The 25,657-nt window shown below is 31.5% G+C and overlaps 1 protein-coding gene across 4 annotated transcripts in view; it reads right to left on the minus strand.

Moving 5' to 3' along the window:
* LOC126770613 (uncharacterized) overlaps window positions 1-25,657 on the minus strand; it is a 67,965-nt gene continuing 42,308 nt past the window's right edge. For all 4 annotated transcript variants that reach the window (XM_050490097.1, XM_050490096.1, XM_050490098.1 and 1 more), the window contains 5 exons: window positions 6,184-6,339; window positions 5,064-5,216; window positions 4,189-4,328; window positions 3,466-3,682; window positions 1-3,348 (listed from right to left, as the gene is read on the minus strand). In XM_050490097.1, the coding sequence (XP_050346054.1) occupies window positions 3,178-3,348; window positions 3,466-3,682; window positions 4,189-4,328; window positions 5,064-5,216; window positions 6,184-6,339 (837 nt within the window). In that variant the 3' untranslated portion in view covers window positions 1-3,177. The remainder of the gene's footprint in view (window positions 3,349-3,465; window positions 3,683-4,188; window positions 4,329-5,063; window positions 5,217-6,183; window positions 6,340-25,657) is intronic.

The raw sequence follows: 25,657 nt of genomic DNA on the forward strand, positions 1-25,657 counted from the left end.
TACATTTAATTGTACATTGGAAGCGAAATTTCGTAAAATGTACCTAGTTCCAAATTTAAATAAGTGTTTTTTGTACAAATAATTTGTCCATTAAATTAAAATAATAAGCTGGCAACTTTTTTAATATTTCTACGAATGTGGCCAATTAAATAAAGGGAAATATACCGGTGGAACATCAGATGCCAAATTACCATAACCTATATATTCTGCCATATTACAAAACGACAGGTTTTAGATATTTATAATAAGCTGTAGTACCTAAAAACATATTGTTCGAGTATAGAAGTATAATATACATATAATTATCAATTTATATGTAAATGAAATCTCTATGAAAGTATGAATAAAGTTACTTATTACTCGGGATATCGTTTATGTATAAATACCGTTAATAGATCCTTAGCAAAGTACAATTTTATATTAGATAGTAATATGTCAACGCTTGGAATGCATATAGTTAAAGTACTTTCGTAAACCGAAAAAAAAAAAAAAAAATCGAATAAAACCTTAACATTCAGGTGAACTGCTAAAAGTTAATAACACGAAGAACTCTAAAAACACTGATAAATATTTTACAGATATTAAAATAATTCACACAAATAAAAGCCATTCAACTAAAGAAGCTAATTATCAAATCTTATGTCAAAAAAATAATAAATAAGTAATTGACAATTCTTAGATTTAAATAATCCAAAACAACTACACATCTGATTACGAAGTTATAATTGACGAAACTAATCAAAAATTTTTTACCACACGATTATATCATTGATCATAGAACTTTGAAACCATTGAGTTATCACGGTACTGAATTGTAAAGTTTTGTAAAGCTGAGCTTTGAGTTAAAGTAAAATTTATTATAATATCGAGAATTTTGTGTCTAGTGCTTACGCGTTAGAAACGTCAGTTTAAAATTGTTGTTGCTTGAATTGTCAACGAATTATTTTATTCATTAATCACATATATTCTATCTATTTCAGTGAAAACGCTTACGATCTGCACACCGAATTAGATTTTAAACAAATCATATATTATGTTATATTGTTTTGTCTAAATTCATGAAAGCAATTGTAAACGCCATGGTGATATAAAGTTCCGTGATAGCTCCACAGACAATATATAGTTGTACACACTCGTTTGAAGTGTCCCATCATAAATATATACTAGCTAAATCTGCCGATATACATTTAAATATTCACTACGAAGGGTGCAAATATTTCTAAAATATATAATATATTATATAAACAGTATTTGACTGCAACGTGCCATATATATTGCACGTTTAAAAGTCCAGTTATTTTTCTAATTCATATTACGTGTCATCGAAATATAATTAAATAATTAATATTTTGGAAAAAAAAAACGCTAATAAAATGAATAACGTTTTTAAAAAAATATAGAATTTCTATTTAATTCAAATAAAAAAGTAAATGAAATCAAATCATACTCGCAGAAGTTTAGTTTTTGTCGTTAAAATTATGGAATAGTATCATTATTGTAAGTATTTATAAAGTATGAAATAATAACAATAGAAGTTTCTAACTAGTTATTACACATTATCAAATAAAAAAATCGCGATTAATTTTCGATTAGCAATACATCTAAACACGTATTAATGTACTAGTATAGTCGTTCCTTATAAATAAAAACATCACTGTTAAACAGTATCAATCACTATACACCGAATTACCAGCTAGGTATAAATAATTATACATATATTATATTGGTGTCTTTACGTAGTTCAGGCGCCAAGTAGAAATAAATATATCTTTCGTTATTTCTGTTATATTTAGTAAATATATCGAATCCGAATAAAATATCTATCAATTCCTTTTAATAGTTACGCGATTTTAATAAGAAAGTTAAAATGATTTGTCACCATCTCTCAATCAAACGAAAATAATTACGAATATTTTTATAAGGATTATTTTATTGATTTTAATTTTTCTGAATAAGAAGAAATTCAATATATTAGACAATTCACATTAAATTGCAAATCAAGACTGAATTTTCAGAAGAAAAATTTAAATATAGAATGTGGGTCCTAAAATTTATATTTCATTCATATAAAAATAAATAAATTTGTTGCCTCTAAAATCTGCCGCCTTAGGTTTAAGGTTACTAAGCATGGGCTGTATCCGTGTATTTTAAGTTTACAATTTATATAAGAACTCGGCAAGAAAACGGAGACATATCAACTAGCAATGAAACACGTAAAGCTCCTCTAATCGTTCTTCGCAAATTGTATTGTCACTAATTTCATTAACCAAAAAAATGACAGTGTCAAATTATTATATCTTTGTTTTTAATTCGCTTATTTGTATTGTAATATCGTTCAATCAATCATAAATAAGTAAAAGTTGCAGAGTCGTTATTATACTTAGGGATTTTATTTTTTCGCCTTAAGGACATAATAATATAAAATTCTAATTTATCTATAAAATAAATATTTGTATATTAAATATATTCAATATTATATACAAAAAACACTCGGCGAATGAACTACAGTCGTTTGCTTGACATAATAAAAAAAAAATAAACGCACATACATACGTCATAACACTTTATACATCAGTTAACAATCATTATTGTCAGTTATATAACTAGTTATGTTTTCTTTTATATTTAAATATAAATTCGCACTAGAAATAGGCAGTTTTAACACAATTATGTTTATATTATATATTTACTATTTAATATTATACGAGAAGGTGCGGTTTTTGACGTCAACATATTTTTTTTAGTTCATTGCATTTATCATTTAATTTTTTTGTTCGAAATTATTTAAGTTATCTGAATTGCATATGTTTTATTCATTTGAAGATATTTCAGTATTAAACCGAAGAAAACCGCACCTCATGACGGCTAACCGGCGTCGCTCTTGCGATGGATGGAACTAGCACATTCAGTATTAAAACTCTACGGATTTACAAACACCGCTTAAAATACAACACGATTTCTATTAATAATTATTATTATGAATTATATTATCCGTTGCACTACGAACTAAAAATCAAACACTCGTTGCAAAACGCAGTCGTAATAACCGAAACTTATAAATAAGAATATCAAACGTGCAAATCGAACTCGGTGTCACTTCACGTCACGTGACGTCAGCGTTAAGGGTCGAGTTAGTGATAGTTCGTATAAAAAGTATTGCGAGTGTTTATTGCTTGGTTAGGAGCGTAACTGCGCGGGGCTGAGGACGAGTTCACCGTCGGGCGCGCCTGCGAAGGACACGTTCCGCGGGGGCGGGCGCTTGCTCCCACCCGCTGGCCCTGATCCTCCCGCGGACGGACCCGCCGCTGTCGATTGCAATGACGGTGACGGCTTCGGCTGTGATCCCGCCTGTAATAATAATAATTGATCGACTCATTCCGTCTCAAATGCCGCTTCTTTAGCCAGTGGACAAGATATACAGAGAGTGACTTTGTGCCAGCATAAATGATTTGAAAAGGCACGTACCGGCTGCACAAGCACCGTTTGCGGCTGTAGATGTGTCGTGGTCGCGTTGGCCGTGCGGTATCTGCGCAGTCGCTCGTCCTCCTCGCCGCTGGAGAGGCTGGACACGTCGCAAGAGGATGCGTCGAGGCGCCTCGCGGGTGAGCATTGTGCTGGTCCAGCTCGCGCGCCTGCGCACCTCGCCAGTGGCATCTCTTCGCCTTCCACGCAACCGGACAGTCTAGAACATATTTATTTAATTATACGCTGATTGAAGACTTAGCACAAAATAATAATAATTAAAGTATAACTCAGTTATATTATATATACTTAAAGATTTACCGCCTTGTTCATAAGCGGTGCTTAGCGGCTGTTTAGTTAAATACTGATTTCTCTCTCTATCATCATTGATTCGACATTCAAAAAAAAAATAGACAAAGCATTGTTTAACTTAATAAAATAAGTTATTAAAGTGATAGCTGTGAGATAACTTACATAGCTAGATATATTATTAATAATATTTATCCATGAGAACCTGTTCTTCTTCTTTATCCGAGATGTATTTTATTATGTTTTGAAAAAGGTACATATAACATTAATATGCCACTGGATACGCTGACGCCTGTGGTAGGTTCCAGCGTCTATAGTGAAGTAGATCGTATCGCTTCCATTGGGAATTTATAACGAGACAAACGAACTTCGTAATTTCAGAACGAGTACCGATACAAATTTCAATAATAGTTTTACCTTCTGCTCTCCTTGTGGTTGGTCCTCCGTCTGCAGCAAGGCTTGGCAAATATACAGAACATAATACGTAGCAAGCAACACGCGAGCCCCGCCACGATAAGTGATGGGCCCACAAGTCGCAGTGCTGGCGTTTTGAAACCCTGGAATGGCGTATATTAATTATAGTCACGAAATTTTTTCGTCTAAACAAGAAAATTCTATAATGGATAATAAATACTAATAATTTATTAAAATAATATCGAAAACAAAAAATATGCTTAAGAACTTATGCCAAATATAAATCATATTATAGATAAATCAGATTTAAGACGTTTGTGTGTGTAGTAATATAATAAACACAGTGATTATAACCGAGAAAAAAAAACAGTTTGCGCTGTTGCCACGTGCCTCGTACTCTCGAATAAGTAGCGTTGGAAGTGTCATTTTGTTTATTATTTTTTTATTACTAATTAGTTCACAATAATATACATTATGTGGAAAACTCACGTAGCAAAATACTAAGTAATTGATGAAGCTAAGGAAAAAATTAAAGTCATAGCTGTTGAAGAATGGAGGAATGTTTGTGTACATGCTATTGAAGCTAAAAATTAATTTCAGGATACAAACAATGCCTAGATACATTATCAGAATGAATTATCATTAGGTGATATAATTGATTTTACTAAGGAAAACGTGAATGATGACGATAACGAAATGACTGGAAGTTAAAGACATTCATGATTAAATATTACCTTTAAAGTGGATTAAGTACTTATAAAAATAAAAGTAATTGTTTATTTATTTTTTGGCTGATGGTGCTACAAACATAAAAATCTCCAAGTTGATTTAGCTGTAAAGTGTGACATTTCTGTGATTTTATATTATTAGGTACAAACCTTGTCTCCGGTGCCGACGAAATACACAACAAGGCCAAGAGCGAGTATTGCGAGACCTGCATACAGGAGTCTTGCCACTCCCCAGGGCTCCCCGCTGGCGCCTTCCCCCTCTCCTTCCGAGTCTGATGATGAGCCGTACGATGCATCGCGGACCTGGTGATTTTAATAAACGTAATTGAGACCAAACTATTACTTTTATATATTTTTAGAACAAAATCGATTTTTAAATATTGCCGAACGTCTATATACAAAATAACATATCGACAAGAGAAGAGGACAATGTATGGATTATTTAAATAAGCGATACATCACGTCATTAACGATTAACGGATAATGCGATTAAAGAATTAAGCGAATTAATCTATCCAACATTACAAACTTCTTATTACATGCAGCGGAAAGTAATTGTTGTTTCGTTCACAAAACTACATTATTGTAATAATTATAGTCTTGATGGTAGAGTTGCATTTTTTGTTTTTCTTCAAGTATGTAAATATACATGTGGTTCTTAAGGTTTTTTAAGTTTAGTTGATTACTAAAGTCCATACTGAGTTCTGAGTCATACTTCATGAATCATTTATGAGGGCCTTACATATGAATTAAGCGTTTTGTCGTACTGACCACTTTGATCTGAAATATCTTTGGTTAAGAATTCCAAATTCAAATTTATAAATTAATTTAGCTGGTACATTTGAGTTTTGAAAACAGTCATTCATTTGTTTTTTCCTCATTATTTTTTTCTTTGGCGTCGCTTATTATCGCACTATGGAAAACATGAAATATCGGTATATTTACGAGTACGAGCTCTACCGTGGCACCAGTGCTGCACAAAACTGTTCCCGTACAAAACGCCAATTTCATATGTTGTTGGTCATAAGGACCTAATATTATCAGTCAAACATATTGAAATTGATTTATTACGATATGTTTTGCACAAAATTCATATAGAGTAGGTAGGTATTATTTTGCATATAAAAAGCTTTTTTTGAATAATTTTAGATTTTAACAATATAATTTAACTGGCATTTTTGATTTTATTCAACTGTTATAGTTTTTGTTTACATAGAAATTTTTTATTGTTTTGAACATAAAGTAATTATATTATAATACAAGATCTTACTCGATTGGTACGATGCCACTTGCCGCGCTGGTCTCGTCTCGCACCCGGGTGGTCGCCGAGCACGGAGCAGCGGCGGGCCGCGCCGCCCGCGCCGGCTCCGCCACCGCCCACCGACAGCGCCGCCGCCTCCTGCCAGGCGGCCCGCCCAGCTGCGCACTGAAATGTAAACAATGAAAATTAAGCATTTGAATTTTCTTATTGGCGATATACTAATAATTAATTCAAAAATCAATAACTAAGTATTAGAAGATAGAAGTCACTATTAAGAAGAGATTTTTGTTTAGCGCAGGCAGGCAGATGGTCAAATGCCATCTCTGCAGAAATACATTGGCACTGTCAGAGCTGGAAGAGATACAAAAGATTAAGTTAATGTTGTGTTTCATTGTATGTAATGAATTTATCATCTACCTCCTCCCTCTACTGCAAACATTATATCTGATGGCTAATTAAGAGAAAGAGGTTGAAGGTCTTGAAATACTTATTTATTTTCACTAATTAAGTGATTTGATATCATTATACAATAAATAATATATTATCACAGTACGACATTATCGCTTGTCGTTGGAAAAACAGGTCACGATTTCGATAAACAGCCAACGAGGATATATATGCCAGTAACAAGTGGATTTGAGACATTACTCGCCCATTGGCTCAGGACAATATTTCTTATTTTAGTATATACTCATATTATAAGGTCGTTACTTCACCCTCGTGTTTGAGGCTTCAGTTGTAAATTAAAATTTTAACATATGCTTTATAAGAGCTGAGAAAACGCATCGGTAATGTGTCATGTGAACCTTGGCAAGCACCATTGAATTATTCTGTGCCTAATTTGTGTTTATTTCTCATCTCGTTCCCTTTAGTAAATCGTGAGGAAATCTGCTTAGCCGAATATCTTCTACATTTATCCAAAACCTTCGTTCCATCAACATTGTTATTACTTGCCGTAGTTTTTTTGTGTTCTATTTGTAACTTCAATAAGATTCCATTGATCGACCTGGTCAATAGATATGTATAAACTCATAAGCCATGGCCAGTTCCAGGTGATGTCACTCAGTTAGAAGATATTCAAAATTGTTGTTGGTCTTATATGCCAGATGAGACGGCCCGAGGTAGTCAAACAGAACACATGACACTTAACCGAAGATTACTGGTTCAAACCGGGAAAGCACCACTGAATTTTCATGCGCTTAATTCTTATAAATTCATCTCGTAAAGAGTTCCGTTCAATCGAACTGGTTGACCCTGAAATTATCGCGTTCAAACAATCTGTTCAGGCTTATGTAATAAATATATATGTGTCAGTATTTGTAATAAAATTACAATTGTATGTGTGTTTTTGTGTGTGTTGTTGTCATTTAATAGTAGAGTATTATATTATATTCTGGGCTTTTCATACAAAAAAGTTTTGATGCTTAGAAATTAAGACTTATAAAAAAAACTGTACCACTAATAAGTAAAATAAGGGTTCCTATTGTTATTTACTTATTTCTCCATTTACTTGGGGTTTAATTTTTTTAGAGTAAATATCATTGAAATTGCTTATAAATGACGAACGTTTATTTCGGATACCTTTCAATTCTATTTATTATTTAATAACAAAATTCCAATGAACTTTTCATCTATTAAATAATCAAATTTATATATATTTTTTTATAAAATATACATGCGGTTATCAATATCATTTTAAATATATAAAGAGAAAGAAAAGCTATAAGAAGCTGTACACCTAGTGTAGGATCGGCTTTAACGGCTACAACGGTCACAATAAAAGCGAGATATTATAAACAATATCCCGTAGAAAACGGAAACGACCATTGTCGTAATTTCGAAGTCTTTCCGAATCTGTAGTGATTTATTAAGTTTTTATGATAATTTGTATTTTTTTCTCCGTAACCCTTTGAATATCTATACTTTCATTTATATAACAAATGGCTTTTTTAATATCGATAAAAACAATTCGAATTCACGCCATAAAATGATCATCAATCATTCACAAATAAAGTCACTCAAAGGATTTTATATAAAAAAAAATACTTAGTTCATGTATTTTATTTTTACATTTACATTTTGAATACTTTCTCGGACTAAATAAGTTTTTTAAGAGCACCATAAGTTACATCATTTCTGAACGTTTGAATCGATGAGAGATGAATTAATTTACGACTTCATCATAAATCTTGCGTAAGTTTCTAAATTAATTAGTCAGGTAGTCATAAGTAATGAAATGTCGTCAGGTTCAATGTCAGACATGGCATTCTCAACGGAGATTAGCCGACTACCGGCCTACCCAGGAATTATTAAAGTGTGTCCGCAAACACACATGCGCTTTATATTCAATCACTCTCATAATCAAATGAGACAGCAATTCGCATGAGGTAAAGATCAGACACATGACACAGGAAACAGGGCTGTTACTGAAAATTATCTAACAGAAATACTATTCCCCTCATTCTAGTCACGAGTTTATATTTGAACCTAGGATGAACTTGAAATTGAACTGCAGCTTTATAAACTAGCTTTTTTTAGATTGTAGACGAATCTAGCTTGTAGACCAACGAGGCTATTTATTGATAGGCTAAAGTATATGTACATATAAAAAAGAAAGACAGTAACTTTTTATTGCCACACAATGAACAAATAATGACAATTTAAATTTCACGTATTTTAGCCGAGTCGCTCAGTATTGCTGGTTTAATATCTAATACAAGCTTAACCCACCATGTCTACTGCGGGCTTTTGGATATCTTTGAACGTCCCCACTCCACAAAAATTTGACATATTTCCTTATGTTTATTCCAATTGTTACTTTACCGTTAAACATAAACGAGATGAATTAAAAATATATTTTACATAGTAATGATAACATCTCTCATTCAATATAAATAAACAATAACATTTCAATAATAACTTTATTGAAATGTTATGATGCAAGTAAGTTACCAGTGCCTATTACATTATTAAATTATAATTAATTAATTATCTGAGGTTAGTTTGCACTTACACCAAAGTGACCGAAAATAATTAATATTTACAAAGGCTTCCATTTGATTGCTAACTTTGTTATATAATTAATTAAAATAATAAGGAAATTTATTTAACTATGTTGCATGTTTTACAATAAGCGTTCAGTTCAAGCTTTTCTGCCTTAACAGACTATTTACCTTAAGAAATTGTACTAAGCTATATTTATCAAAAAATGTTATGCGATAATTCCTTCTGAATAACTTTAGGTCATAATAGGTTTATAATTTCAAAGACTAATTGTACCGTGGCCAGAAACAGTCAAAAAAAAACTGTACCGTAGGAGATCTAGACACGCAAGTAGCGTGTCAAACCAAGTTCAAGCTAACAGAACTGGCGAGCAGCACCGTGTGTAATATTACACGAACCATTTGGAGCCACATTTGACCCCCTTATAACTCAAAAACTATTTCACATAAATATGTCAAATTTATATATATTAAGACTTGCAAGATACATACGTGCTTCAAATTTTATAAACACACCTTAAAGGGTTATTTAGATAATAACATCCAAAAATCGTCATTTTTATCACTGACTGACCCATAGATCAAAACTCTAACTCAGTTCCAGATGACCTAGAAAGTTCTAATTTGTTAGTGTGTTGTAGTTGTATTCCACTCGTTATATATTCATCATCATTAATTTTGATTGCTGATTACATTACAGGCACTATAAGTAAGTGTTCCTAATAGAATCAATTAATTGAAAATTTATAATAAAATTATAAAAATTTACTAGATAATTTCTGTACAAAAAGAAATGATATCGCACCAAAAAATGTGAAATGAAAGCCAAGTTCAATGGTCAGTCCTGAAATTTATTTATAATAACATAAAATATTTTATAACAATTTAAATATCATTTCTTCTTATAACTTAGGATAATATATTGAAGCCTCTGACTTAGCTAGTTTTGATATTATTAATTATTTATTATATTAATTCCGTAGCTGAAGAACCTAAGCAATTTTATATTATAAGCAGATATTCGAAATTTAACCAATTACATTTTGTCATCGGCATCGTTTTCATGCATTTCTTCAAAATTAAAATTGCACTCCAGCTTAACTGTCTATGTTAATGATCTCGTTGGCCCATTGCTTGATTTTGAAGAACAAGGAGGAAGCGAATACTTATATTGTTGGATGTTTGTTAGACAGCGGCGCTCGAATGGCTAGACGAATCATGAAATGTGAAAAACTCGATTAAGACGTGGTGTTTCACGTCGTTAACTAAGTTTATTTATAAAATAGGAAGGCGGACGAGTATACGGGCCATCTGATAGTAAGTGGTCACCAACGGTCATAGACATTGGCATTGTAAGAAATGTTAACCATCGCTTACATCGCCAATGCGCCACCAACCTTGGGAATAAAGATTTTATGTTCCTTGTGCCTGTAATTAAACTGGCTCACTCAGCTTCAAACCGGAACACAACAATACCAAGTACTGCTGTTTTGCGGTAGAATATCTGATGAGTGGGTAGTTCCTACCCAGACGAGTTTATACAAAGCTCTACCACCAATGAAGTAAGTATATTTAATTAAAATAATTCACTTCGCTATTCGCTATTAGAATTGTCATAAATGTTTTTGGAATATACGTAGAAGATCCATTCAAATAAAGTACTTAATAAATTTGCAGTAAATATAACAGGTTATGCAGAGCGTGCGTGATATATGTATACCCTATTAGATGCATGCTACTGATATGAATACTTAGGTCCCATAGTTGCCAGCTCATAAAATAGAACAGACGCAACAGGCAGTTTCAACAGTGTGCCATCATGCGCCAGATGGGACATGCCCGAATACTATTGAAATATTATAGTAATATTCAATATTTAATATGCATAATTGCTTGCAAAGTTTTAATTTTTTAATACTAGAAATACGCCAAATACTATACTAATATCTATTTGTAGTAGGAGCCGCCCAGTTTTTTGAACATGTACATTTTAACCGATGAGTACATGATGACATGATGATGGTTCCCACCTGGTGCTTACTATTGAATTTTCACCTTGATTTCGTTTATAGATCATCTCGGGCTGGGAATGAAAACATCATAAGAAAGCCTACATGTGTCTACATGTGTGTGTGTTGAAAATCTACCACATATGTATCTACTAACCCGCATTGAAGCAACGTGATGGAATACTCTTTTAAACTTTCCAACCTTCTTCCCAAATGGAGAGGAGGACTTAAAAATGGTACACTTACGGACTGCTTCCATTTATATTAATCGACGATTTTGTAAAATAATGAAGTAAAAAATAAATAACAATAAATTAATATTTGTAAAGTCGTCAGTTTTATAAGTACAGTAAAATGGAACCACATACATATTTGAAAGAAAAAGCACTATATTAAAAGAAGTTGTCAAATGCAATTACGATAGATTTACTATTCTCATTTGTAGGATAAATAATTTATTGCTTCTAGGGCTATTGAAGTGAAGTAACGATCGATTTGCGTACAAAAATAGTGCCTAGGTGTTATATAAAAAAATAAGTAGATAATGAAAAAGAGCACAATGTAAAATTGGAAATACACCAGAGCTTATGGAAGTTACCCATCAGGAGAGTTTTTTGAGTCAATCTCACTGAGACTAGCCAAAATATATGCTATGTATTATAGCTATGGTCCCGTCGAACTATTGTTCGATGGGACGATAATCTGATACAATTTCAGAGATATGAGGTTTAGAAATAAAGGATTGATGTGCTTTCCAAGGCACGGGAACGAAATTAGTAGCACCTCTTCTAGTTTCTCAGCCGCTACAGAGTATACCTAATAAAATACCAATAGCTTTTATTAGCCCGATCCAGAATTCGGCCCGAGACAAACCTGTAGCCGTAAGAGCGGGCTAGTTAGATCAAGGACGTTTATTTTTGACGTTGATTGATTGATTGATTGATTTGAATCTTTTCATATAATAATCATGAAAAATATATAAATGATAACATTAGCAATTACAATAGTAATCAAATAATGATCTACATTTGACTCATTAATAAAATATATTAATTACGTGTTTTGAGGAAAGAAAGCAAATATAAAATATAAACAAATTTAATTGTTATGTGTTAAAACTTATTCAATATATATTTTTTGCTTATTTTTATTTCCTTATAATCTATATAATTTAATATATAGGTACTACATGATTGTGCAAAGACAAACGCACAATACGGAGACCTTATTAAAAATTTCCGGTCATCCGTCAGAATGACTGGCCGTTTTTAAATTAAATATCTTTGTTAATAACATACGGACTTACTATAAACTTGGCTTAGCAGAATATTAACGAAGGCTCGTAACTACTCATTAGTCTTCTAGACCGTTCTTAGATAATATAATAAATTCATACATTACGGTTACACACCACCGAATCGTCAAAAACAGAAGTTAAACTTCGTTTATTGCGGTGATTGTTTTTTTACTGCTTTCACCCACATTCATTGCCACTCATTAGCACTGCAAGAGGTGTACGCTATTCCTTACGACGTTAATGTACCGCAATCCATGAAATTTAAGATGTGCCTTGAGCCTCTATTTTTAGTATATATACATTTTTAAAGCGTAAATATAAAGATAATATAATTTCTAAATAACTCGATTACAGCATCATTTATTTGTTATCAATTATGTTATTTTTAAATAATATATATTAATTGTGAATACGATAACACTAAGCACACGGGCGAATTCTAATCTCATCGTGGTTCGACCAAGATCAGTAGACTTATAAGTCCAACGATGCATCGAAACCAATCGTTTAAAACGAAAGTCACCAATAGTTAGAAATACATAAACATTATTAGTGGCGGATGTCGTGTTTGTATCGTGGCATTAACTCTTTCATGTAACATTAGTTTGAGCTCCTTCGTGATTTTCATAGCCCGATTTATGGCTCTGAAAATCCATGAAAATGACGCGGTGGGCACACCTCACACCGCCGCATGAACCAAATTGTTTTTTTTTTTAATTCTAGCTTTTTCACACATGTGATTTATATATACCGCGATTATGTCCGGCTTAGAAGCCTTTCACGTGTTCACACAGCATAAGTAGTGATTATACTACAATTTCTGAGGTGTTAAAAATAAGACAGCTTAGTTCTCTAGTGTTATGAAAATAATTGCTTACTTAAAAATTATGCAATTTTCTTTTAAGAAATTAATTATTAATAAATAAAATAATTTATTATTTAATATAAAACCGCGATTAGCATTCTCCTAAATGTAGGCGTATATATTGTTTAAGCGAGCTTAAAAAATGTGCATTCAAATGTATTAAAATGTTGTATTATCTTAACGTTACATTTAAAACGTTGCAATTTAATTTGAGCTTGAAGTTGGACTCTCATTTATATCCAAAGAAGGACAATTTTAATATGTTATGTATTCAAGTCATAAGGTGTGGTATCAATTAATTTGCCATTTTGTCTCCTATGAATTAAAAATCAATAAGTATTAAACAGTACATGGTTAATTAAACTAATTTTATATTTAATGTGAATATAAACGTTAAACTAATTGTTTTGTGATTCAAAAGTGATTGTAAGAGTCTTCTAGATTCAATGTTGATTTCTGATTCTTAAATTAATGGATCATTCCATGTTTATGGTTTTTTTATTGAAGGTGGACAAAGATATATACTTTTGCTTCGACTTTGAGAAGACTCCTCTTTATTTAAATTAATTGTAAAACACACACATTTAAATAATAATATATTTAATTTGATTTTTTATAAGAAGGATATGACTTTGTTTTTAGATAAACTCGTATTCTATTTACATTATATAAAAGTAAATTACAAAGCTACCAGGTCAATTATGCGTCCGTTGTCCATATTATTTACTGTCTTATTTGAAAAATGTGTTTTATACATGCAATGGTATTATTTTATTTGAAGTTAAGAAAGGATATATTATTGTGTGGACTAATTTTCAGGGGAATGACGTATTTTTGAACTAGTCTCATATATTGTAATCCAGTCTTCTTTTAAAAAAAAAAGTTGTTTTGTTCAGTCACGCTTAGTATTACGCTTACTAAAAATGAGGAAGCTTATTTTTTGTCACGCCTAACTGAGTAAAATTTCTAAAACAATATATATATATTATTTATCAAATAATGCAGCGCATTTCCAAAAAGTTTTAATAGGTTAATTAGGATATATATATTTTTTATAAGTAGCAGTGCTTCGTAATTTTACCCTTATTAAATTTAAGCTATTTATGTGAAAATCGTGAGTCATATTTCGTATTGATAATTAAAATAGTTTGATGTTTTAAAAAAAATTACAATTTAAAAAAACTTAAATTAAAGTATTTCTAATATTTAATTACTTATTGTATTGTTATGCTTACTTTGTCATTATATATTAAGACGTTATATGCAGACGTTCGTTAAATATAAAAAAAAAATGCTTCAAAAACACTGTTGTATGATTCAATGTTGTTGTTTTTTCAAACAGAATTTTGTGAACTCGTTTTGAGCTAAAGACATTAGCGACAATCAAAGTGAAAAGGCCACACTAGAAAAATCGTGTTTTTTCACTATTTCAAAAAGATTTAATCGCTTTCAAAGCAATTCAGCTCTGTTATGTTGATTAACGACTTCAAATTACACAACAAATAATCGTAAATTAAATTTTATTTAGTCACTATTTGATACTGAAATAGAAATGGCAACTAAAAAAAATTGAAATGGTAAGGGAATAATCGTTTTAACACTAGAAATATTTTTTTTATAGAATAGGAAGGCGGACAAGCATATGGGCCACCTGATGGTAAGTGAACACCAACGCTCTTAGACATTGGCATTGTAAGAAATGTCAACCATCGCTTACATATCCAATGCGCCACCAACCTTGGGAACTAAGATTTTATGTCCCTTGTGCCTGTAATTACACTGGCTCACTCACCCTTCAAACCGGAACACAACAATATCAAGTATTGCTGTTTTGCGGTAGAATATCTGATGAGTGGGTGGTACCTACCCAGACGAGCTTGCACAAAGCCCTACCACCAGTAGTTTTTATGGGAAATAAATATGTGAAATATCTTTAATATGATGTGAGACTTTCTGGGCACAGCAGCGGCTCTCAACTAAGCCTCATGCATAAGAGATACCAGTACACCACACAGTACCAGAGTGTGTGCACAAACACAGATGCACTCTTTATTTCCGCATTCTTACATACCGATGAAATCAATCAAAATATTTTAAAAAATATACTAATTTATTTTATTTATATTATTCACTTATGGATTTTTAAAGGCAGTGTTAAAACAATAAAAATGCAAAGGTTTGTTTAGTAAATATAACAAGTACAAACTGCTCGTAGGTATGTATGTATAGATTTTCCGCCGTACCAGCTATGTGCGGTTACTGATTGAAGATAACCTGGTATTGACTTTCGCTACAATCAAAACACGTATAAATACACAATGAGTGTATGAGTGTATTCCGACTTTTTGGAGAATAGGTAAAGTTTGATTTGTTTTGTAGATATACAGCTTTGTTTATTTAGATATAGTGTACATGGATAAATCAATTTCGTATTAACATTTTAACACACCAATCCGTTTTAAAGCGGTGTAGTGAAATACACTCCAATACCTTCTATTCAAAGAGCCTTACCACAGCATTAGGATATGCGCAAGCTGTTCATTAATTACTTAAATTTATCTTTTCAATTTAATCATATGTATTCAAGTTTTCGCTAACGTAATTTTTTTTTCTATCAACAATGTGTTTTATTGTATAGAATGAAGTTTTAATACTAATAAGGAGACAGCAGAAAACTGCTGGATTAGCAATTCAGCCTTTATTTTGATCGCTAGTGGATGGTGTATGGATGAATAAGAAGATGTCATCGTGTGGTTTGGTAAATTAGCAAAGAGTCATCTTATTTCAACCCATGGTGTCGTAAGAGCGGGCTAAGTAAAATTATTATATGCAAAAAACCTTTGCGAACTCTGAAGGCGTAAAATTCTGCCCCATTATTTTACGACTCCAAATAAATGCAATAAGGACGTGCGAACGATGTTCACATCTCCAGAACTAGTTTTGAAAATCACAATATTATTGAAAACGTGAATTATTGAAAATGACATTTTATCATTGTAATAGTAAAATTATTCTTTATTTTTATTTAAAAAATCAACACGAACAGTTTAAAACCATTTGTTATAAATACATTACCAAAACACGCTACAAGTTAACTTCACATGAAACTTATTAATTTTGTAAAGTAAAACGCAAGCTACACCAAACGTAAAGTTTAAAACTATACCTAAACAATTAATTTAATTTACTGCGCCGTATGATGATACGAAATTAAAGTATTCGAACTATGTATAATATTTAAAATAAACCACATATTAAAACTGAAGTACATTTTTTTATTGTATATATTTAATTATAACGTTGATTGGTCAATAGTAATATTTTTCGGAGCACATACACCCGAATCTATCATATCAAACTCAATAACGAATATTTATTTATTTATTTATTTTTTTATATGCGCCGGGAAGGCAAATGACTCTACTCCACCTGATGGTAAGTGGTAGTAGAGTCCAAACGCGACGACGGCCAGTACAGTCGGGAAGAATGTTATATAAATAAGAAAATTAATTATGTTTAACCGCTCTTAGAAATGTTGAATTTTGAATCGTTTTTCTTATAATGAATTATTTTGGCTCTACCCGCTTAAAAAATATTTTATCGGTACTAAATCATTACTTTGCCATTCGCTGCTCATGTTAATTTACGTGACTGCCCAATAAAGGAGTGTATTGTTTTCAGAGTTCATGTATACCATCATACCGAGTGATACGGGTTTCAATATATTCATTCGTTTACGGCAATCGTTTTTTTTATATGAAATTTATAATGGTTTTTTCACAAATTAGTTGACATTATTTAGTGTTTCATACAAATTCATTGTTTTTAAATATGCAAAGTTTCAAGTCATTTGACATCTAGTTTCGAAGATCTTGTGAGGAGTACTGACTCCTGTCCAGTCAGTGGTATTTCGTTTATATATAATATATAGGTTAAATAATTACTATTAATTTCTCTTAGAATTTTAAACATGTACAATTTCAATGGAAAATCTTTAATAACGTAATAATTTCATAGAAATTTTGTGTATTATGTGAAATATGTATGAAGTAAACAAATATGTTTGATTCAGTTGCGACTCGGCGTCATTTAACCTGCGTCTTTTGCTAAGTAGTGCAGAGGATTACTTTTCAATTTGTGCTTTTGAAAAATGAATTTTTCCTCTCGGGAAATATCAATACACGTAATCAACAAACTAGATGGTGAACTTGTTTCGTAAAATGCGCAATTTAGTCCGTATTATGCAGATGAGGACATCGATTTTCTAATGGAATTTTAAATTTAAATATAATTTTAGAATAAGAGGTTTCGTTTTTGATTAAAACTTTTTTGTCATCCGTAAAAGAAAGATAAATAGTTTTTTTTTTTTTAATTAAAAGTTTATAAAAACTATGTTGTGTACTGGTGATAATGCTTTATACAGGCCCATCTGGGGTGGCACTACCTCTTTTATTCTAACACCAAACAGTATTACAAATAAAGCGAAACGCTAAATTTTTATTTGTTAATTTTAAGTAATTACACAATGTTAAAAAAAAAAAACCATTCGGATATTTGTCATTACTTTCATGATTAACTTTTTTTTAATTTAAATATTTTCTGTTTCTGTAGCTTCGTACAATATTATTACTAATCATACGCCGTGTATCCGTCAAAGAGCTATCTATACCGTTGAATTTATAATAATTGAATAGATAGGCAAAAAATTGCATGATGTTAACTTGGCCCAACCTACCTTGGTTTCTTTTATTATGATAGGATTCCTAAGGACTCTAAGACTATTTCCACAATCAGTAATCCACTGCACAGAGATGAAAACACTATAGCTTAGTAAGCAACAATAATTAAAGTACGTCCGTTCAGAGAATTAAAGTATAAAACTACCCACGATTTTAAGCGAAAAACCTTTTTTGGTACATATTTGTAAGGCCTCCAATTAACCGAGAGCCGTAGTGTATTTACTGTTTCTATTTGCCGTATTCGTTCCGAACTCAGAATTCTTGATGATATTTTCCTATACGTATGCACGGAATCAGATATTTTGCTTGCATATTACAGTGATGCGCATCCTATCGATTTATCAATGTCAACACCTGAGCAAACTGCATATCGAAGAAGAATTTCAAATTTAAATTTATTTCAAATTTGTTTAACAATGTATTCGTTTTAACATTATTTTAAAAATGGAACTGGAATATCTAACACTCATAGTAAGACATGTTAATACTGGTCAGTATTCATTTGTCACGACTAAATGGACCGAATAATCATTCATATGAATTATAGGGGAATTACCATATATAATCATTTTCGGCTTCATTTGTAAACGTTGTTAAGCAATACTGTCTTCTTTTTTCGTATGTCAAATTAATAATGACAGAATGAGATAATTTGTGTTTAACTAAATTGTCAATAAGCAACATTTATATGAAAGTATTTTTATAAAAATATGTAAGTAATTACATCTATGATGATTTCAGCCACGGCGGCGTCTCTCAAGAGTGTTTTTTTTACACTTAATAGGCAAGCGTTTCACCGTTGACTTGCCTGATCTTAAGCATCGAGACGGTCTAAGATGTAGCATGCTTGCCTAAAAGAAACCTGTTCACTCTGGATTTGTAGACACCAACGTTATACCTATCAGGAAGACTAGTCAACTCTGCGGGTTTTATTATAGTGAACAAGTGTATGCGCAAACTCAAGTGTAGTCTCTATTCCCTTACTCTCATCATCCGATGAAACGGAAAATCCGACACGACTGAAAACAGATCAGAAGGACCATGCTTGCCGAGGCACAAAGGAAGTGTAAACACAGCCTGTTTCCAAAAACTGGGCCAGTTACTAAGAATTTCTCGACCGAACCTAATAACTTTCTAATGACGCTACCCATTGGTTTCATCTCAAGACCTTGAAATTTACGGCCTTATAATCTAGCTACTCAGTCACTAATGTGATTCGAATAACGCTCAATATATTTCGGGATTGCGATTGTCATCGTCATTCTAAATGAAATTACATCGGTGACGTTTGTTTGGGGTAGTAGTACTGTACTGTAATACTTTAAAATAAAACTACCGAATATGTACTTGGCCAGCTCTATTGTCCTCTCTTATTTTAAATAGGCCAATCCGTATTAAGTACTTACAGAAATAAATAACTATAGCGCGATTTAAAAGACAACTAGCACCATCTATTAACGAAAAGGAAAATTAAAATTATATTTGATAAAATGTAATTAGACCTTGAATAACGTTGAGCAAAATGGAGTAGGCCTTTACCCGTAAAGGTGTTCATAATAATTTATGATTTTAAAAATGAATTTTGATTTTGATTCTTTTAAATTTCGATTCTTTTTAATTTATTTATCATTTAAATTATTTATTATGAATAATTATGCATTGAAATTATTTATTATGAATGGAATTTTAATTTAATGATTATTAATAGTAATAATATTTCATTTTTTAATGCATGCACATATTATGTAATAATTAATCATATGATATTCTTGTTTAATATATTAGTCATTAATGGAAATAAAGAGGCTATTATAATAATAACGTTGATTGGTCAATAGTAATATTTATTATTAATTAGAAATTCAAATCTTTCTTTATTATTGGTCGAATAATTCTTTTAAAGTAAACTAAATCTCAACTAATTGGCACTACAATCACTGCAGCTGGGTTGTGCTAAGCTCGACATCGTTCGGTCCAATATTGGTTTCCCGTTCATAATAAATATTGGTATAACCAGTAGGAGTTTCGTGCTCTACATGTTTCTTGACTACTTGGTATCCCGCTGACCCGCTGTGGACCGATAAGAATTGACAAAACGTTTATAGTAGTAAGATTTCAATGAAGGTGATATAGAGTAAAATTCAGGTTCAATTTAAATTTGAGTGCAATGATTCTATCTATAACGTTTGGATAAAACGTTTCTAACGTAAAAGCGTCATTTATTTTGGTATTGTTAAGCACGATGATTTTTTTATATTATTCTATATAATTATATCTAATTTGTGCTATTTATTATTCTATTATAAATTTTTTAGAATAAAAATTATTGATATTTCATATTTTGTAATGTAATTCAAATGTCGTAATATTTAATGTTTGTCAAAAATAAACGAAGACGTTATAAAGTTTGCGCAGTTGTTTCACGCAGATCAGTCTTTGCTTGGAGTCATTAGCTCAATGCTCTATAGAAAAATAATATTTAAGTAATAAACCTCTAAAACTTCTCAAGGCAACGCAAGTTAATACCATAGAATTAAACAAGATGTTAAAAAACACACATAAAATAATAATAAAATATATATAAAATTAAATAATAAATATAAATCCATTGTTTTTATTTTATCATAACAAAATGAGTGTTGTAAGTAAACTTATTAAGACTTTTACTGCAATATTTACGCGAAATGTCGTTATTATCGTTTATCTGAAATAAATAAATTGATTAAATATTTTACCGCACGCTATGTAATTACTACAAAAAGCATGTTCAAAAAGGATTTATTGCATACCAAAAAAAAAAAATTAACAACTTCGAACACGAAAAATTGATATTTAAACTGCAATTTTATAATTAAACAAAATATATTTTTAATGTATTAAGTAATTTAGGTCAGAAGGCGTGAACCGTCAGGGTTAAAATCGAACACTAGTGGTATTTATGCAAATGTCTTCAGCTGTTTTATTTAAATTCACTTGAAATTATATGAAATGCTATCCGCACTCTATACTTTAACGATTAAATAACATGAATGTAAAGATAACATCGCAAAATATTACTATCAATCATGCAAAAAGTTTGACCTGCTTTTTAAGTTTTTTTTTGTACACAATAATGTTGTGCCTTTGCCCTGAACGAATTTATAATGATTATAAAATTTTGTTAAAAGTTAAAAACAACAACCATATTTATGATGAACTATGTGATGTGTCCTAAGTTATTGTATTAGTTCTAAATTAAAATTTGTAATGGCGTTTAATGTTTTCTAGGCGTGGCATACATTTGCCAAAAAAAGGACTTTCAAAGGACATAATAATTACTTAGCTATTGCGTCTAGTGTACCGTCTCAAAAAGTGTTAATTAATAAGCTAACTTACATTGCTATAATAATACTACACTGACTTTTATATTACGAGTAAATTAAATTTACAAAGCGTTAACTAAACCGTTTCTTTTATGTAGAATTGCATACCAATTTATTCTGCCACGATCTATGTTTTTATTCAATAATAAAACTGTTAAAAGTATTTTATATTCTAATATTAATAAATAAAGTTGTTAGTATTGCCGAATGAAACATAGCTACATTATTTGGGCTTGGCAAAGACTTCTGACAGTTTTGTCGCAAAATATAAAAACTTTTAATAAAAAACTCAATTCAGTAATTTTCACTTGTCTTGATTTTATTTTATTATCTATGATGTTAAAAATAAGGCAGCTAACCTTGATGTTACATCTCAAATTTCCATCATGTAGTCTATATCTTGACAATATTTGATTACAATGCAAAATAAATTGAAATACAGAATTTACTGAGATAAATTCGAAAATTTCGGTTTTGCGGTATTATATGAAACGATTGTAAGTCGCTTAGCCACGACTATAGTTATGTATAAACAATGTATATAGTGTAATATGTATTGTTTGGTTATAACCCTTTCTATTGTGACAGAGGGTAGCGATCCTAATCTGGACCGAGGATTATCCTGAGGGCTTAGTTTAATTCTGTCAGTACTTTTTGTGTACAATATTTGAATTATTTTCTTTTGACGACATTGAAAACTTACTGAATTTTATAATTTAAATGTATTTATTATACTATTATTATTTACCCTTTTGTCTATTATCATTATTTAGTATAACTTTTATGTATCTAATTATCTTTATTATACAAGTACAAGTAGATAAATATCATGTTCCAGTCTGATTGATATCAAATCCAATATATTAGGTCCTTACATATGAAATTAGCGTTTTGTACGGGAGGAATATAAAGTCAATGTTTTTTTTGTAAAATATATTTAATTAGTCAAAGTATGCACCGTTGTTATCTATGCACTTTTGCCATCTCATAGGTAGTTCATCCCTAATAAGTAAGATCCCTTTACTAAAAAAAACCATGGGCGCGAGAATCAATAAACTCTTTGAAGGCGGTTTGGACTGCCGCATCGGAGTTGAATTTTTTTCCTTGTAAGAAGTTGTCCAAATTCCGGAAAAAATGGTAATCTGTTGGAGCAAGGTCCGGGGAGTACGTTGGATGTCACAGACATTCCAATTGTAGCTCATCTAACTTAGTGGTTGTTTGTTGTGCAGTGTGTGGTCTTGCGTTGTCGTGAAGCAGCAGTGGCCTAGAGCGATTGACCAATCTCGATTGTTTAGCAGCTAGGTCTTCCTTCATGGTTTGCAGTTGCTGACAATAGATATCTGCCGTAATCGTAAGGCGCTAGTCCACCAAACACTCACAAGTAACTTTTTCTGAGTCAATTTTCGCTTAGGGCAGGATTTGGCTGGATCTCCAGGGTTCAGCCATTGCGACGAGCGCTTCCAATTATCGTACAGTATCCATTTTTCATCACAAGTAATGATTCGATTTAAAATCTCTTCATTATTGTGTCGGTTGAGCAAAGTAACACAGCAGTCGACGCGTGTTTGCAAGTTCGATTCGCTCAATTCATGAGGTACCCATCGTTCAAGTTTTTTTACTTTCCCGGTTTGCTTCAAGTAGATTAATACAGTTTTATCACTTACCCCGAAGCCTGCAGCTATCTCTGAAGTGTTTTGTGATTAATCCGCTTCCACAATAGCCTTTAATTCTTCATTTTCCACTTTGGTCTCCGGCCGTCCACGGGTGTTGGTACTGAAGGTCGAAATTTCCAGAACGAAAACGTAGAAACCAAAAACGTACCGTACTTTCTTTTTCGACACCAACGTCGTACACATCATTAATCCTTCGAACTGTTTCTGCAGCACTGGTGCCACAGTAGAACTCGTACTCGTAAATATACCGATATTTCATGTTTTCCATTGTGCGGTAATAAGCGACGCCAAAGAAAAAAATAAGGAGGAAAAAACAAATGAATGACTTTTTTCAAAACAATTAAAATCACTGGATAACTGTGAATACATTTTATATTTCATATACATACATACATATATATATCGATATCGATACGTGGTGTGGTATGACCGCATCAAACAGTCACCGAACTAATTAAAAAAAAAAATATTCGTCACAATTATCAGAAACCTATCTTCTCAACCCATCTCTTAATTCATCTAAAATAGAAAAAAACCTATACATGATAATTTATAAAATGGTTCACATAATACACACACAAGTAATCGCTGAAAACTAGGCTATAGTAGTAAAAAGAAAACAGAACTCATATTCGTTTCTTATCTCGACATTATATTTAACCGCTAGCCAAAATCGTTCCAGAATTATTTACTGCCAAATACTAACGATGTAAGTGCCAACTTACTTTGTATTAAAATAATATCAAATATTACTATTACTTTAAAATTAATATTTGTTTTAGATCTCTGATTTTTTGAACATGAAATTGAAAATAATGATTCCTTAAGCAATATACATTTTGTAAGCGATTTTAGCTCCAACTGAAAGCCGACCAGGCTTTCAATTTAGTTGGTATTGAACATTGCTTACTTTTATACATTCAACTTTTCGAATCAATTTTTTTGAAAGAATTATTCTATTTTAGAATCCGTGTAAATATGACGTATGAGTATGATGAACGTTCAGTCGGAAACGTTTCTTTCAACTTCATTTTTTCGGTCTAAAAGCATAAAGTCATCGACTCTAAGCTTTCATAAAATAATATTTATTGTATCATCTATTAAGTTATTAAATTTCCTAAAAAGTAACAAAAGTAATAAGAAACTAAAATCGATTTAATTTACATTTTTAAATACAAAGAAGAACCTCCTTTGAAATAAATACTTTTGGAACCAGATAATTTTACGTTGAGAAAAAGCATTTCTCTAAATATTTCCAACTAATCTCCCATTTCAAAGGATTACGTTGAAAAACTTTTATTAAGTTTGCCAAGCAAAAATCATTTTCAGAATATTCGTGAATAAAAATTACGACACAGATGACGTAAATAGATAATTATTAAAATTTATATTGTACAAGTTACTTTATTTTTTTATATATATTATAATATAAAGCTGAATAGTTTGTATGTTTGAACGCCAATCTCAGGATTATATGGCCCGATTAAAAAATACTTATTGCTTTAGATGGCCCAGTGATGATGGCTACTGGTGGTAGGGCTTTGTGCAAGCTCGTCTGGGTAGGTACCACCCACTCATCAGATATTATACCGCAAAACTGCAGTACTTGGTATTGTTGTGTTCCGGTTTGAAGGGTGAGTGAGCCGGTTTAATTACAGGCACAATGGACACAAAATCTTAGTTTTTAAGGTTGGTGGCCCATATGCTCATCCGCCTACCTATACTATAATAAAAAAAAAGTTGATGTGAAATTTATAAAATAAATAATATTAGACCACAATTCACGGGGGCAGAGCAGTTACATTTAAGCGGGTGAAACCGCATGAAGCAGCTAGTCAATTGTTTAATATTATGAACTTTCTGGTTTAAATTTAGAATTATAAATATTACTAAATCTATATATGAATAAGCATAAACAAAACTATTCAGTACATTTTCCTCCTCCGTTTGTCAACCGATTTTATTTCCTTTTTCATTTTGTTAGTAGAAAATAATATGTTAGAAACATGGAAATTTATTTATGTTTTCCAGGAATTTTTAATAATGATAATTGTCAAATTTCGACTACTGGTTGAACACTAGTTTAAATCTAACCCTTTTTTTAACGCTGGAAAAACGCGTTACGCGTTGTCCCCACGGGAACAGTGGGGGGGTACGTGGGGCTCGCCGGTGTCCAAGGCGCCGAGTGCGCCCCGAACATCGGAATACCCACTAAAAAATCAGCGCTACCTATTCCCTCTTAACGAGGAGCACCACGGGATCCCTTTCGCATGCTACCGTAGTTTAAATCTAACCCAACATAATCTAAATACGTTTTAAAGTAATTAATTCAATTTAAGTAAATTCAAACATAAAAATTTCTCTTCTTCCTTTTTGTAAATAAGCTTGCTAGTTACAATTTAATAATCGTCATAATGTGTTCAAATAACCTTGAACCACGTTTTAATAAGAATTAGATTGAATAATATTATTACCGCTTGTTCATAATCATTAATTTCAGTAGTGCTTTTCAAGGAATTGTGACAGTGATGAATGT

This window comes from Nymphalis io, chromosome 9 (assembly GCF_905147045.1).
Source record: "Nymphalis io chromosome 9, ilAglIoxx1.1, whole genome shotgun sequence".
Taxonomy (NCBI): domain Eukaryota; kingdom Metazoa; phylum Arthropoda; class Insecta; order Lepidoptera; family Nymphalidae; genus Nymphalis; species Nymphalis io.